Here is a 16,822-nt window from a genome sequence, read left to right as displayed (position 1 = left end):
ATAAGCTGCAAATCCTGGGGCGAGTCAGTCTGCTATCTTCTTTAAAGATATCCATCCGAGAACAGGACTGAATACCCAGTACAAGATGTTTCAATGGGGGGAGGCCTCAGAGTGACAAAGGCAATAGAAGTGCAAGCCCCACAGTGTCTGAAGGACTAAATGGGGCAGTAACCTGAGAAGTATTTTAGGAGAACTCTGGACTATGAAAAGAGATGACCACACAGAAGATGTATTTTTCCCCCCACAATTCCTAAGAGGCTTCTCCTCCACTGCTTAGCCAGATTTTGGAGCTTAGCCCTGTGACTGAAGACAGGTGGCTGCTGCCCTGAGAGCTCTGCTTCTCCAAGATACCTCCAGGACCCAAGCCATTCTGATTCATTTCACCTAAACTGGGCAAGCCTCGCACCATAAAATAGCCTATTGGTGTTTAAAGAGACTGCTAAGTTTCAATCAATTTTGCAATTTCCAAATTGAAGGAGAGGTGCTTGAAATCTGCTTATACAATACAGTTGCAATATGGTACTGGAAAAAAAAAAAAAGCCAATGCCACTCACTTGCTTGAGGATGTCCTGATTGGGCTACCACCGCCTCAGAATGGAAAGGATTGGCTTCAAAGCTCATGTAAGCCCTTGGCCTGAGAAGAGGAGGAAGGAGAGACCCAAGCAGTCTCCTACCTCTTGCTAGGAGAATTCACAAGCATCCCCCCAAATCTGATATCAGAACTTCTGTCATCCCACACCTCCACCAGCCATCATTTTGAGTTTCAGTGGACAAAATGTTCTATGTCCTTAGAGCCTGCCACAGAATTCCTTGCCTGAAAACAGTTTAAAGTGAGAAAGCTGAAGGAGATTTTGGAAGCAGAACCTGGCAGGAGGGTCTGCTGATCCTGCATACCTGTGATGGAACCAAAGTTTGACATTAACACAAATACAAGAAAGTTTTAAAACGTGGTGCAGGAGAGAAGGGGGTGGCAAGGGACGGAGGCAGATGGACTGTGGAAAGGTTACTTACATAGTTTCATCATTCTTGAACTCCATCTCCCCATATGCATCTTCAAAATCCTCACCACCACCCTTGGCGGCCCCTTCTACTGTCCTAAAGGGTACGATGACTGTGCCCCGGGCACCTGATGTCCGCAGAACCTTGACCTCCATGACACCAATACTTTCACTGACATGAACAGTGTCACATTCAAAAGTGAAGATGCCTGCATGATCATCATCCAAGATGGTGACTGTGGCCACACAAGGGGACACCAGGACAGCCCGAGGCAAGGGAAGACTATTGAGTACTCTGGGAGGCATCCCCTCCTCTGGCTGCTCCTCCTCTAGGCGAACGTTGCTCAACCTCACAAAGAAGTGTTCATCCTCCTCAAAAATGTCATCATCAATGATGCCCACAGAGAACTCCTTGTGGGTCTCTCCTGGCTTCAGAACCACAGTGCCCTCTGTGAACTCATAGTCAGCGCCCGCATTGGCAGAACCATCCTCTGTTTTGTAGTCCACGTACAGGGTCTTGGACATGTCCCCCCCTTTCCTCACCACTGTCAGGAGCACAGCCCCACAGTTCTCCAGGCACTGGTAAGAGCACGGGTCAAAGAAGACCTTGGAGACAAAGTCCTCCGGCTCATCAGTGTGCACCTCACTCATGCTAGAGGCCTTTTTGGCTTGTTCTGCTGCATGCTTCTTCAGGATATTGCCTGCGCCAGTCATCATACGGGTGGCCTGGATCCGGTAGAAGGCGCGGCTCTTCTGTTGATGGGACAGAGCATAGTAATTGGCCATCTCTACCAGCTGATCTAAGTCCTTCTCTGGGTGTTTTTGCTTCAGATCCTTGAGAATCCGGATCATCTCCCTGCGGGACTCATCCACTTCCTTCCCTTCCAGGGGCACCAGATGCCCATCTAGGAAGTGGGAATTCATCATTTTCCCATCCATCTCGATGCCCTTGGGGTGGTCACCCTCTGTCTCTATGATGATTCCTCGGTGTTTATCTGTGCGGTACTTTTTGTGCATGTATTTGTAGAAGAGCAGTCGCTTATCTGCCACCCAGGCCAGAAGGACACACACTGGAAAGAAGAAGAGAGTGAGGAGGCCTTCCCAAACCTGCACCACACCAGGAGAGAAGACGGCCAGGATCATATAGAGCCAGATGTAGGCAAAGATGCTCCAAGCAGCAGTGACAAAGAAGACTCGGAGGTGCTTTATCTTGCGAGTCTCTCCATCGGGGATCACGTAGATGCAGATACCGATGATAATGAACATGTTGAAGGCTGCGCTGCCTACAATGGTAGAAGGTCCCAGATCACCAGCAATGAACCCATGACCACACACCTCAATTAAAGAGAGGAGGATCTCCGGAGCAGAGGAACCCAGGGCCATAAGGGTCAGATTGGAGACAGTTTCGTTCCAGACCCTAATCGTGGTTGTGCTGGTCTCTCCATTGGGCTTTTTGATAGTCACCTCTCTCTCTTGAGAAGTGATGACTTCAATAGATGCCATGAAGCGATCAGCAATGATGGACACCCCGAGAAACATGTATATCAGGGCCACAAAATAGACAATGACCCTGGCAATCTTGTCTCCAAGGGAAGGGTTCTCCGGGTACCAGATTGGCAGGATGACACCCTCCTTGCAGTCCGATGACCCTGTACAGGACTCATTGTTCTGCCCTGTGCTGGGCACATCCCCTGAGCCGCCAGCCTCTGCCCGAAGACCATTCAGGAAGAGCACAAAGGTAATCAGCCCAAAATGGAGGAAGGCAGAGGTAAGAGGCTGCAACCTTAACCACGCCATACACAAGACTTAGCCGCTGGCTTCCACTGCAGCACCAATGGTCCACCTGACAGTCCAGAGACCTAGAAGAGATCAGAGGGGCAGAAAAACGCATGAAGAAAAGAGGACAGCAAATGGCAGGTTCCCACCAATACAAACTGATGCTTCACCTTGAGTGACGTATTGCACTAACACATTGGGCAGTCTCTCACTTGGAAAAATAGATGTCATTGGGAGGTACAAATAGCTGCTCTGTCCTCAGGACCCTCTGGTAGACTCTGTTGAAAAATGGCTTAAAATAGCTGGGAATATTGGTATTGGAAACTTAAGTGGTACCCTTTTATTCCTGTCCTCCAACCCCTTTGTTATCTGTGAGAGTTCTCAAGAATCAACTTAAAATTGGCCAAGTATAACATGAACCTTCATCCTCACTTCTACTGTTTCTAGAGTTTTCAGCCTTCCTTACCACACTGTCATCATACTTAAGATACTCAAGAATCTTGCATAACATAGGTTTGCAGGAGTACATATTGAACTTTCTTCCTGGGCTACTCCCCCAAAATAGAACAACTTGCTCTGTGTGCAGTTGAGCCTGGTTGGGAAAAACTCCTTCCCCATATGAAAAATTTAGGGAGGCAGGCTGTAATTCTCAGATCGCTTGGGAAATCAAGAGATGTTCTGTAGTGACTATTACCTGCCATATAGCTAAACCCAGGCCCTGTAAGCTGTGCCCAAGACCAGTCCACAGCAGTCCTTAGCCCTCCAGCAAAACATGCTTATGAAAGAGTTTAGGTATCCAGTTACAGGAAGGTGAAGATCAGTCAGCCACTCAAATTCCAAACCCAAACACTGAAAGGGCCAGGTGGTAGAAAGCATTAAAAACAACAGGCAAGTGGCTCTCAAGTAAGTTGTCTTTCATCTGTAGGCAAGATTTTGGGGTGAAACGCAGCCTCCTCTGCTGGTCTCAAAGCACTAAAAGGTGAGCATGAGTTCAGAAGAATGGAAGAAATTCAGCTGAAACTAGACTTATCTTTCTGCTCATTGCCTCATTCAGATGGAATGAGAAAGCAAATATTCAATACCTAAAAAAAAGTCATTTGCCCATTTTTCCACCTCTGCTATAACCATGTAGGGGTATTGTTAGTAATGGAGGAATGCTGCTATTCCCTACCTGCTCCTCCTTCTTCTCCGCTGTTTCCCATTTCAGAAAATAGCACTTCCATTCACCCGGTTTCTCATGCTCAAAAATCGCTGCCTGTCTGCAAGCCTTTCTTTCTCCAGTCCAGCACTAAACCCTACCAACTCTCCCCCCAGCTCTCTCACCACCATCACAGCCCAAGCCCCCTTACTCCTCACCAGGTGAATCTACTACAGTCACCTCCTCACTGAACTCACTCCAACTCTGACCATTCTCTATTCCATCTTCTCATATAGCCACAGTCATCTTTTTTTAAAAAATCCAAACCTATGCTCTCGCTCCCTCATTTGAAGCCCTTTAGCATTTTCCCCTCGCTCTTAATATAGAGACCAGGATCCTTACCATGACCCGCCAAGCCTCGCACAAGCTACTTTCTTCCTCCTCTTCCCCCTCAGCTCTTGCCACTGTCCCTCTCACTGCATTTCTGCAATAACGGCCATATCAGGTCCTGGAGTACACCAACTTATTTTCCACCTCGGGACCTTTGCCCATAACATCACCCATGACCAAAATGACTGTTCCTTCTTCGTACCCCCACTGTTAACAATGCTTTAGATCTCAGCTTGAGTGTCACTCTCTCAGAAAAACTTATGTTCACCCTAAAAATGGTCAACTCCCTCTTTAATTTTCCTTTGTGGCACTTATAACATTTTGAAATTACATGGGTATTTGTCGGATTATATGATTAATGACTAACTCATCCATTAAACTATGAATGACATAAAGGCAAAGATTATGTCTATTCTGTTTATCATGGTATCCTAAGTAGTTAGTTAGATGCCTAGTAAACGTATGTTTGGGAATAAATAAATGTGACCCTCAGGGAAGCTTCCTCAGTGCTATGGACTGAATTGTGCCCCTCCCAAAATTCCTATGTTGAAGCCCTAATCCACACGGTGGCTTCATTTGGAGATAGGACTTCTAGGAGGTAATTAAGGTGAAATGAAGTCATAAGGGTGGGGTCCTAATCCAATAGGATTGGTGGCCTTAAGAAGATGAGAGAGAGAGAGAGAGAGAGAGACAGAGAGACAGAGATCTCCATTTTGTGAGGACATAGGGAGAAAGTGGTCATCTGCAAGCCAGGAAGAGACCTCTATCCAGAAACCAAATTGGTCAGTATCTTGATCTTGGAATCCCAGCCTCCCGATAAATTTCTGTTGTTTAACCCACTCAGTCTATGGTATATTGTTATGGTAGCCTGAGAAGACTAATAAACTCAGAAATCAGCCTTCTTTAAAGTCATTTTACAATCTGAATTATAGCCATTTGTTTTAGGAAAAAAAAAAAAAAGATCTCATAGACAAATCCGGACTAGATTTTAGAGGCTATGTAGGACCTCTTTAAATTCCCAAGGCTTGTACTCAAAGAGAAATTCCCTTTGGGACACAGTACACCCTGGTGCATACTGTAATCCTGAAGGCCCTCCTCCCAAAGGGCTCTGTGGATTAACTTGGTTTTGCTAATCCACAGAGCCAACTGCTGAGGACCACATTCCCCATTAGTCCAGGTACTGGGGGTCATCCCAGAAGGTGCTTGGAGCTTTGACCTCACTCAGAGGAGAAGAGGCTATGACAATGACCATGCAGGAGTAGAGAGGCTGAAGGTGTCTGGCATCCATATTCAAAGCCCTCATAATCTGTGATGCACACAGTGACCCTATTCACAGGTTTGGCACTCACCTAGCCAGAGAAATGTGGACAGAGACAGATCTTGGCTCCTTGCCTTGACCTCTGAAAACACAACACTTTGTGAATTCTGATAAAGCCCCAGACATGAGGAGACAGAAGGTGGGCACAGCTGGAGCAGCTCTTTGATCAAGAGCCAACATGGTGACAGGCGGTGGCAGCTGCATGGCTGGCCAAGCCCACAGGGGTGGGCTATCCACAGGTTAGGGAAGAGGGCTGGCCTGCTGCAGTTAAGGGACATGTAACATTGAGATAGTAGAGTTATCCTGATCAAAGGGGGACGAGGACTCCTGCTGATCTTATCTACCTGGAGAATTAAGCAGGATCATGGTCTTTATTTCCCTTGGTCCTACAGACACCTGTGGCAATAGGTTTTTACAGGGACTATGCTATCATGTGGTCAGAATCAAGCTGTTCCCTGAGAAAACAAATGAATTGAAGGAAAGGATAAAAGAAAACAAGGCAAGAAGGTGGCTAAGAATTGCCTGAATCAAGTCTTTGGAACTGAAGGTGGAAAACGAGCCGTGGATGCCCAGTTGTTCTTTCCAGCCCTGCCAGGAGATGGTTTCTGCCTGAGAAGTTAGAGGGAGAGGGGACGTCTCTGATGAACAAGCCAACAGTCACCTTTTTGTGCCATTGCCCCAGCCCCAGACACCAACTGAGACAGATCCCAGCCTCCTGGGGGGTCCACTGCAGTCCCTCAGAGACCCAAATGATCTTTGGTGGCTCCAGAAGGCTTTTTATCAGCCCTAAGTCAGGGAGGTGACTCAGCTTGAGACCCCCCAGAACCACCCCAAATAAGGAAAATATTAATGATTGTAATTAACACTTAAAAGTGCTTATTGTGTGCATAAAGTATGATCCCACTTCATCTTCATAACAACCCTATGAGATTAGTACTATTTTTATCCCTCTTTTACATTTTGGGAAACTGAGTCTTAGTTAAGTCATTTGAGTCATTTACTCAAAGCATAAAGCAAAGAAGTAGCAGAGCCAGAGCTCACACACAGATGACATAAAATTTATGGTCTTAACCAGTCCACTTTACTAGGATGTCCCAATTTGTTGCAGAATGTCCACGAGCCCCCATCAGCTTCCAGTCTTCTGTGGACTTAGAAGCAATATGACTGCCCCACGTACCCTCACAGGAGAGACCAACCATTTGGTAGAGTTGCCCGGTCCCCAGGTTTCCTGGGGGTGTCCTGGTTGCCCGAGGCCATCTTCCACCCGAATATTCTCCTTCCCATCAGTTCAGTTTGACAAACATTAACAAACGCCTATGATTCTCCAGGCCTGGTAGTAGATGCCGGTGGGCAAAATAAAAAATGATACAGGGTTTGCCCTCGAAGGTACCATCTAGTAGGGGTGGAGAGCTGCACACATAGGCACTTCTACTATCGTCAGTGAAGGTATGGGCAGAATGCTGCCGAACGCGAGGAAGGCACTGAGCCAGCTTTGGGGTTTCAGGGAGGCGTTCTGAAGGAAGTGATCCCTGAAATGAGGCTTCAAGCATGAGTGAGCTTTAGTTTAAAAAAAAGAAGAAGAAGAAAGAAAGAAACAGAAAGTGGGAAGGGCACTTGAGTCAAAGAGAACAGCCCAAGCAAAGACACAAAGCCATGGAAAAGCCTGCTGTGTGCACAGGATTACAAGGAATTCAGTGCAAGGCAGAAGGGGCAGAAGATGAGGCTGGTTACGGAGGGAGGACCCAATTCATGGCAAGTTTTATATGCCAGGCTGAGAAGATGGGATTTTTTTTATCCTAAGGGCAGTGAAAAGCCAATGATAGGATTCTGAACAGGAGAATGACATGGTCTGATTTGTATTTCAGAAAAACCAATTTGGCTAAAGGGTTTTAGGATGGCTGTAGGAGGAACAAGACCAAAGCAGGAAGATCAGTTTGAAATCTATTGGAAACAGAACAGATACAGATAAAGAGGGTGGGCCTAGGGTATATTCTGCATATGATGACCCTCTGTCCCCCCAGCTCAGCCCACGGCCTCTCATCTTTTTCCTGGATTATTTTCCTAACGCCCCCAGGGGCCGTCTGCAAGGTGTCTGTGTCCTCAGCAGTGGCTCCTGACATCTTTTGATATCACTGGCATATTTAATGAAAGTCACTGTTCCTGTTCCTCTGCTCTTCCAGATCATTAATAAAACAGTGCCACCAGGCCAGACTGAGCAAATTCTCCCTCCTGCTACGCCCTCCACTTCCTCCAATGGGGAACACTGCTCCGGGCTTGTCACCAGCCTGGGTAGACTCATCCTGCTCTGCTTCTAAACCTGGTCCCCTGCACAGGCGTCACAGCCAATTTACATTAAAGTTTTAGGTGCAGCCAGCCTGCAGTGGATCTGAAGTGTCACCCGAGTCCAGGAACACCGCATCTTCTATACTTCCTCTGCCTACAGGGGTAAGAGTCTGCAGAGTCCTCTCTGTGGCAGTGCTCTCCCAGAAACACAGGAACAAAATTCCCGGCACTCTCAAAGAGTAGGAAAGATGTGACCTCAGTTGCTTAGGTAGTTTGTCTGCCACAGTTGGAACTTGGATCCAAGGAGGAAAATACAATGATGCTGCTTTTCATGCATTATGATCTCTCTGAATCTTCAGAGTGAAAAAGTTAATATTATCATCACGTCTATTTTACAGATAAGCACATCTGAGTTCATAAAGGTTAAAGAATTTGCCCAAATCACAGTAAGTTGAAAAATAAGCTCTTGAATTCTGGCAGCCTGACTCCAGAGCACATGGTGTTAACCACTGTGCCGGGTAGATACCCTACGTTTGGGTACCCCTTTGAAAAGCAAGGGCCTGGGGAGGGGATGGTGAGTCTTTCTGGATATGGAGCCCTTGCTACGAGCTTGGAGGTTCTACATACTCCAAGGCAGCCCGGAGCAGTGGTAGAGCCCCAAATTTGAAAGCAGGAGGCAAGAACTTTCTTCCCGGCTCTGCCTCAACAAGCTATGAGACTTTGAAGAGTCAGTGAACCTCATATGGCATCAGCTTCCTCATCCAGAAAATCTGTGTTGGGTTGGATAATCTCCATAGTTCCTCTGAGTCAAAAATGCTTTGATGGCAGGCAGGGCCGTCTCTCACGAAAGGCAAAGAAGCGAAGGCACACATTTAAGTTAGGTTGGCCCAAGGAGACCTCAGGGGATAAGAGATTAAGTTAAGGGAGGGTGGTAGGAAAAGGGGGCCCCAAAAAGGCAAGGAGAGCCTACATTCTGGATTTACCAAAAGCACCTTGGCTCAAATCCTTTTTTTTTTTTTTTTTTTACGGTACGCGGGCCTCTCACCTATGTGGCCTCTCCCGCTGCGGAGCACAGGCTCCGGACGCGCAGGCTCAGCGGCCATGGCTCACGGGCCCAGCCGCTCCGCGGTATGCGGGATCCTCCCGGACCGGGGCACGAACCCGTGTCCCCTGCATAGGCAGGCGGACTCTCAACCACTGCGCCACCTGGGAAGCCCAAACCCATTTTTTAAACAACTGCTCTTTGAATGCCCAATTTGGACCAAGCACTGTCCTAGAGATTGGGTGTACTGCCATGAGCGAGCTACAATACATCCCCAACTTTATAGCGTTTACCTTCTGATGAGGAATAGAGACAAACAAGGAATTATGGGCATAAGTGTCTGCGATGATGTCATGGGAAGTACTGTCTTTTTCTTGTTCTGCTCTAAGCTCTCAAGTTGGTCGCTGCAGAGCTGCCCCTAACCTTGCGGACAGTGGCTGCAATGCAGCACGGCTTTATAATATCAAGAACCTTGCAGTAGCACATGATATGGTTGGTATTTTACTGTTCTTGCTTCTCTGATCTCATGCAATTGCCATATTTTGCCTTCCTTGAAGCCCCCAAACCCTTAATGACATCCAAGCCATATGATAACTTCGTAAAACCCTGCTGGCTCTCTCCCAGGCACTACCGCACAAGAAGAGGAAGCACCAGCAGGCCTCCTTCTCCTCATGCTGTGTATAAACCAAAGACTCTAAAAATAACGACAACAACAACAATCATCATGTCTATTCATTGAGAACTTACTCTATGGCTAGCACTGCATTAGGTACTTTTATAGCTGCTGCTTAATACCTAAGTATCCCACAATGATTCAGGTAGTATTATCTATTTTAGAAATGAGGAGAGTTGGGCCCGAAGATTAATAATTCACCGAAGGTCCACTAGCTGAGCAAGTGACACAGTTGAGCTATGAAACTTGGCGTGTCAAATGCCAAAATCTAAAAGGGATGGTGGAATAACAGGGTAGGGATCTGGAGCCCTTAGGTCAAGAACCTACAGCCCTAGGAACCTCTACCTCCTCTGGGAAGCCTTCCCTGATAATGCCCTCTTCCTCTACCTTCCAAATGAGTCATTTTCTCCCCCCGCCTTCCTCTAGCACTTGCATGACCACTGAAGCACTTGCCACACATTGTCACGTTAATCTGGGCTTATCTGTCTACATGTCCATCTCCTACACTCTTAGAGAAATTCCCTGAAGGATTCTCTAAGGGACTTTTTTTTTTTTTTAAGCAAGTGATCACACTCAGCTGATAAGGCTAAGAGGTTGGACCTGATCTCTAATATCCTCTCTGCCTCTAAAATTCTATGATTCCAAGGCTTGTTGATTCTATTCGAAGGTTTACCAGACTCTGTGGAAGCCAGAGGACTTTGCCCTCCATAAGTCCTTGACAGATCTGGAGAGTCACAAACCATGAGAGGGGGCCAGAGAGAAAGGGCTTTGCCCACCTAATTAAAGTTCTGCTTCTCCTGCTGCTGGATCTACATCTGCATGTAAGTCATTCCCCACGTTGGAGGCAGTAATGGAACTAGGATAACGTGCTAGACAGGGCTGTGCTTTAGAGTAACTGTGGAGCTCTCACAAACACAGATATCTGAATCCTACTCCAGACCTAAGTTTTGGACTCTCTGCGAGTGGAGTCTAGATATTCAGGCTTTTTAAAAGTTCCTTAGTTGATTTTGAGGTGCAGCCAAGGGAGCGAAGAAAAGGAACATAGCCTGACTAAGACATTTGCATCTCAGGGATTCCAACCGTTAGGGACTTTCTTTGGACCCAAAAAAAGGACTCTTAGTGTATCACGAGTTGACTCATAAATGGGTACCACAAAGCCTTTCTATACACTGGACAAACATCCCACCCTCCTGGACTCTCACTTCCTTTCATACCTTGCCGAGGACAGTCAGCATCAACTCCCTACTCATATAAGTAGATTTTCCCTTTGTCTCCCCCTAAACTTGCTGTCTGCTTAATTTACACTTTTACTCAAGAAATAGAAAAGACCCAGAGTTCCCTTACCTACCTAGGAAAATGATGCTACTCATCCCTTTTCAGCAAACATGTTTCTAAGTATTTTCCCTTTTTCCTCACACTATCTTTGTTTGTTTGGTGATTCGTTTATTCATTTATACATGGACGCACTTGTATGAAATCCAGTCCACGTGGCACAGGTCAGCTTTCACAGAGCTATGATGAGGAGGTTACTCTGCTTCGTATCCAACTTTTTTTTTTTTTTTTTTTTTGGCACATTCAAAAAAATTAGAATAAAAGTTCCTAGAGGGTAGACATTTTTATCTGTTTGGTATTTCTGTATCCCCAGTGTCTATATCAGTGCCTGGCATAGAGTGGGTGTTCAGTATATACTTAGTGAATGAATAGATCCATGAATAAATATGCAAAAATAGAAGGCATAATAGCCAGTGATTTCTCCCACTCTTGGCAGTGTTCAAACGGAGCATCCCATCTGTCAGGGATGCTGTGAGCAAGGTTTTTCCAATTCGAGTTATATGAACAAAATGTAATCCCCCCTGAGGAGCACACACTTCACTGGAGAACAGTGACAGAAAACCAAATTACAACAAAACGAGTCCTAGATTTGGAAGCATGTGGAATGTGCCGAGAGAGTACAGAGGAAGGAAGGTCAAGTGCTGCCTGGGATCATCAGGGCCGGCTTCATGGACCAGGCAACTTTAGATCTAGGATTTGAAGAATGAATAGGAGTTAAATGGGTCGAAGCCAGTGCACCTCAAACAAAGGTAAGAGAAAGCCATGCTAAAGAGCACGTCAGCCTCAACAAGCAGTGTCTGTTTAAAGAACAGTGAACAGGGTGTCTGAAGGACAGGGCGCTTGAGAGAAGCTGCAGAAATAAGTGAGGAATAGTTTGTAAAAGGCCTTGTACGCCCAGCCAAGGTATTGGGGCATTATCTTGGAGGTAATAAGGAACCACTGAAAGTTTTTTAATCACAGGACGGACAAGATCATTGTTTTTCCTTTGTATGGAGCCCTAGACTGACAACAATGCGGAAACTGGATAAGTGAATGAAAGTGGGGCAAGAGTCGGGGCAGAAGACCGGTTCAGAGACTCTTGAGGGGTATGTGAGTGAGACATGATCAGAACCTGAGCACAGGCAATGAGAGCGGGCCCGCTGAGGAGAGGCAGGGGTTTAGAATGTTTTCAAAAGTAGAATCCATACATGTTGAGGACTAATTGAAAATAGAAGATGATGGCGAAAAAGGGACGAAGAGCCACAGGCAGGACCAAACCACATCAGGCACCTTTGTCATCCCACTGGTCCTGCAAGGGTTCTCCTGATTCAGGGATCTCCAGGCCCAAAGAAATGGGAGCCGAAAAATTCAACACAAATCCGTCGAACTTAGATACCTGTTTAGCTTTAGGGATGTCCTGTGACTGTAAGACAAATGAGGCCAGGAGAGTTCTGGGCTCTCCAGGAAGACAGCAAGAAGGCCCCAGAGCTCCACCAAGGCACCAGAATGCTCCTCAGGCTAGTCAAGGTAATAACCATGTGCTGGCTCAACAGTCCTGACTGTGGTAAGTTCAGGAGACGCAGTGATGAGACAGGTCTGGTCCCTGCTGTGGAGAAGTGCACAGAAAAGTACACAAGATCGGTTTCCAGATGTGAGCACAGGGTTTTAGGAATTACCAACACCGACTGAGAATGTCCATCCCGCCACCCCACACCGCCCTGGAAGTGGTGGAGTCAGATTTCTCCCATCTCTTTCAAAGGAGAATGCAGTTTTACACAGAAGAAAATGAACTCATAAAATGCACTGCCCCTCCAAAATACTGCCAGCTAGAAAAGTAAAAAGTATTTTTAAAAGCTCCAAAATATCGAGATGAACTCAAATCCTAGCGTGGGTTACAAGAAAGCCTGATTCTACTCATTGATTCACGAAAAAATTTATCAAGCATTGACTATGTGCCCATCACAGTTGTAGGTTCTTGAAGATCATTTCTGCCTCGATGTGTTCTCAAGTTTATTGGGTGCCAAATGCGTGTCACACTCTTCTAGCTACTGGAGGTTCAATATTACCTCACCTGGACTACTGCAAAGCTGCCAGTCTTGCCACATCTCTTACAGTCTACGCTCCAGAAAAACAGCCACCGTGTCTTTTAAAAATGTAAATCAGATACAGTAAGTCCCCGACATTCGAATGAGTTCCGTTCCAAGAGTGCGTTCCTAAGTCCAATTTGTTCGTAAGTCCAACAAAGTTAGCCTAGGTACCCAACTGACACAGTCGGCTACATAGCACTGTACTGTAAGAAGTTTATAATACTTTTCACACAAATAATGCATAAAAAACAAACAACACAAAAAATAAAGAAAACATTTTTGATCTTACAGTGCAGTACCTTGAAAAGTACAGTAGTACAGTACAACAGCTGGCATCCAGGGGCTGGCATCGAGTGAACAGGCAAGAAAAGTTACTGACTGGAGGAGGCAGAGGAGGTGGGGGATGGCAGAGCTGAAGGATCGTCAGCAACAGGAGATGAGGGCAAGCTGCAATTTCACTCACACGTGACATCGATGGAACGCACGTTCGAATCTTTGAAAGTTCGCAACTTGAAGGTTCATATGTAGGGGACTTACTGTAGATCATGCCATTCTTTGCAACCTTCTCTTTCTGCAGAACTCCCCACCCACTACTGACTTCTAACTTCCCACCCTCACCTCCCACCACTTCGTTTTGCTGCCGCTATTCTCCACTCCAGCTATGGTGGAGTTCCCTGAAGTTTCTAGAACACATCAAGCATGTACCTGCCCTAGGACCTTTGCATTTACTGTTACCTCTGCTGGCAACACCTCTACCCTAAAGATCTCTATAGATCACTTTTTGATCTCATTCAGGTCTCAGATGCCACCTTCTCAGAGGCTTCCTGCCCTCATCTTAACTAAATATGATCCTATCCTTCCCCCTCAGCACTCTGTCCAGGTCTCAGATGCCACCTTCTCAGAGGCTTCCTGCCCTCATCTTAACTAAATATGATCCTATCCTTCCCCCTCAGCATGTCACACCACTTTTCCTTTTCTTTCTTTTCTTTTCTTTTTGGTGTGGGGGGGTGCGCACCGAGCAGCATGCAGGATCTTGGCTTCCCGACCAGGATCGAACCCGTGCCCCCTGAAGTGGAAGCGTGGAATCTTAACCACTGGACCGCCAGGGAAGTCCCACTCTTCCTTTTCTTTAGAGCACACACACAGTGACTGAAATCATCATTGTTTTTCTGTTTGTTCACTGGTTTATCATAGAACATAAACTCCATGGGAGCAGAAAACTTGGTCTTTTGGTTCACCACAGTATTCTCAGGGCCCTGACTGGAGCCTGGTAGAGCGAGTGTCAGTATTTCTTGAGGAGATCAATGCCCACTCTGCAGGAATAAGCGTTTTTGGAAAGATACACCTGTGAGGGGAGATGTCAAGCTTCCTGGGAAGCCTTGGGGTAGAAAGGTAAATGGTTAAAGCCAGTGACCTCAGAGAACAGCCAGTTTTGTTCATTTGAAAGCACCAACAGGACCACAGTAGTATTTGGAGGGTGGTTGTGAGGATGTTTCTAAGCACATTTCATTCTCTCCACCTTAGCCCTCTCATGGACACCTTACTTTTCCTCCAGAGTGTGTGGCCTCATGATAACCAACATTCACAGTACACTATTCACTCAACAAATCTCCAGTGATAGTCTGTACCAACAATTGACAAAGGCCTTCTCACTCACATGATCTCATTTAATCCTCATGAGATTGTTCATACAGATGAAGAAACAAGAGGCTCAGTTCACTGCCTAGAGTTTCCAAGCCAAGAAATAATGAAGCCAGAACCAATCCTTGGTCCTCCGGCTGCCAGGGGTCTCCTTCCGCCAAGCCTGAAAAAGTATCATGTCAGGCAAGACCAAGAGACAACATCCCCTGTCATTGAAAGGAAATCAGGGCTGGGCCAGGGGCCCAGGACAGCCTGAGGGGGCATTGTTCCTGCCCCTCCCTGTTCCCCAGAGAAAACCACTTGGGCTCTATCTTTTGGAATTATCCACAGAGAGAGGGCTGACATTCCTCTGCCCTGCTGCCTACCCATCAAGGGGAAGCTGGTGATTAGCTGCTTTTATGTACCTTTTCCTCAGCACATTCTCCAGGAGGCTGATTTATTTTAATGCCATTTAATTTCTCTTAATTTTTAAATGTTAAAATATGGGATTAGGTCATATCATTGCCCAAATGAAGAGCAAATGGACTTGGGCAAGCACTCAAAGTACTCTCTCTGACACATGGCTGGGGGATTTTCTTGTACACTCAACTCCAGGGGTGTTCTGGGGCCTCCTTTCACAAGAGGGTGCTAGGAGCAGACTCCTAGGACTCCCAGCAGATCCAGATGCTGTCTTGATAGCTGTGCTCTCTCCCCACCCCTCTAATGATTCTCTTCGAAGCTGACTCCCCCATTAGTTCCTTCTGAGAGGCTGGAAGGCACAGACTCAAGATGATTCTTCCCGAATCCTAGGGGAGAGAGTACAGTGGTATGGTAGGCAGCGAGCAGAGCCTCTGGAAAGCCGCTGGACAAAGTGATTCCACGTAGACTCTCAACAGAGTCTACACAGATTCCAATACATCCTTCCTGGATGGAAAAGGAAAAGCAGAAGCACAGGAATTGAGACAGAATTGTCTGGAGCATTTGGGGGTCCCCACTAGCATTACTAGTCATTCTGAGAATGTCCCAGAGTGTCGCAGTGGGAAGGGACTCCACACAGGAGTGCCAACCTCGGGCCATTTTTTAAGCGTAACGAATGTGAGGCCCAGAGAGCAGAAGTGGGTCTTGCCTGTGGTCGTCAGAAGCGATAATAACTAGAATATAATGTTCTTGCTACCCGTTCAACGCATCTTCTGTGATACCACATTGCCTGCTCCTGGTTTGATTTTTTGACTCCATCACTGGCTCCTTTTATGATAAATGGGACAGATTCCTTTCTTGACCTTGTTTCACATGCCTCAAAAGTGAGGCAGGTTATTCATTTCTTCACTTCTTCATTTTTCATTGAACACCCACTGTGTTTCAGGCATCATGCGACAAGGAATGGGAGAGAGAAAAAGGACTTGGTCCAGGAAGGAAAGTAAGTCACAAGACAAAAACAAAATTTTTTTTAAATAATTTTAAAAATCTGCATTTCAATAAATATAAGGGTCTCATGAAAAACAGATGCTGTGTTATAAATATTCAGAATAAGAGAATGCTTCTCCACAAAGCCTTCCCATCAGAAAGAGGTATTTGAACTGAACACTGAAGAACGGGTAGGATTCTTAGTGAAAGGCAAACCATGAACAAGGGCACAGAAGAAGAAACGACAAGTGTACTTATGTGCCTACATGGGAATCGTAAAAAGTGAGACTATAAGCGGAGTGGTGAACCAGGCCACGGAGGCCCTTGAATACCAGGAGATGGACTGCTGCAAAAAATGGGAGGCCCTTCAGGATTTATTTGTGTGGGAAAATGACAAGACTAGAATGGTGTTTTAGGAGGGGAATCTCATAACGGTTGCTAAAATGAACTGAAGGACAAGGAGAATGAAGTTGGGAAGATGTTAGAAAGTTATTGTTTATAGTATCATAATAATAGTTACTTCATACAGGTATGGTAAGGATTGAATGGGAAAAATCAATGTTAGGCACATTGCAACAGATTCTGTTGCAAACATACAAATGTTGGCTGCTATAATAATAATAATTATTATTATAATTTTCATTATTATTATGTAAGAGGTTATCAACTCTGAGGTAGTGGTAGTAAGGATGGAGAAGAGAGGAATGGACTTAACAGACATTAGCAATACGATAGTCCCCCTTCATCTTTGTGGGATAAATTCCAAGACCCCCAGTGGATGC

At 46.0% G+C, this 16,822-nt stretch overlaps 1 protein-coding gene across 1 annotated transcript; it reads right to left on the bottom strand.

The window, feature by feature from the left end:
- Positions 1–230: 230 nt before the first annotated feature.
- Positions 231–13,219, bottom strand: LOC114483958 (sodium/calcium exchanger 3). Its single transcript, XM_028485819.2, has 2 exons — positions 12,326–13,219; positions 231–2,857 (listed from the first exon to the last, which is right to left on the bottom strand). Exon 2 carries the CDS (start codon positions 2,793–2,795, stop codon positions 1,008–1,010), a length of 1,788 nt encoding a protein of 595 aa, XP_028341620.1. The 5' UTR covers positions 2,796–2,857; positions 12,326–13,219; the 3' UTR covers positions 231–1,007.
- Between the last annotated feature and the right edge of the window lie 3,603 nt (positions 13,220–16,822).

Source organism: Physeter macrocephalus, unplaced genomic scaffold (genome assembly GCF_002837175.3).
Source record: "Physeter macrocephalus isolate SW-GA unplaced genomic scaffold, ASM283717v5 random_690, whole genome shotgun sequence".
Lineage (NCBI taxonomy): Eukaryota > Metazoa > Chordata > Mammalia > Artiodactyla > Physeteridae > Physeter > Physeter macrocephalus.
This window is presented reverse-complemented; position numbering and strand designations above follow the sequence as displayed.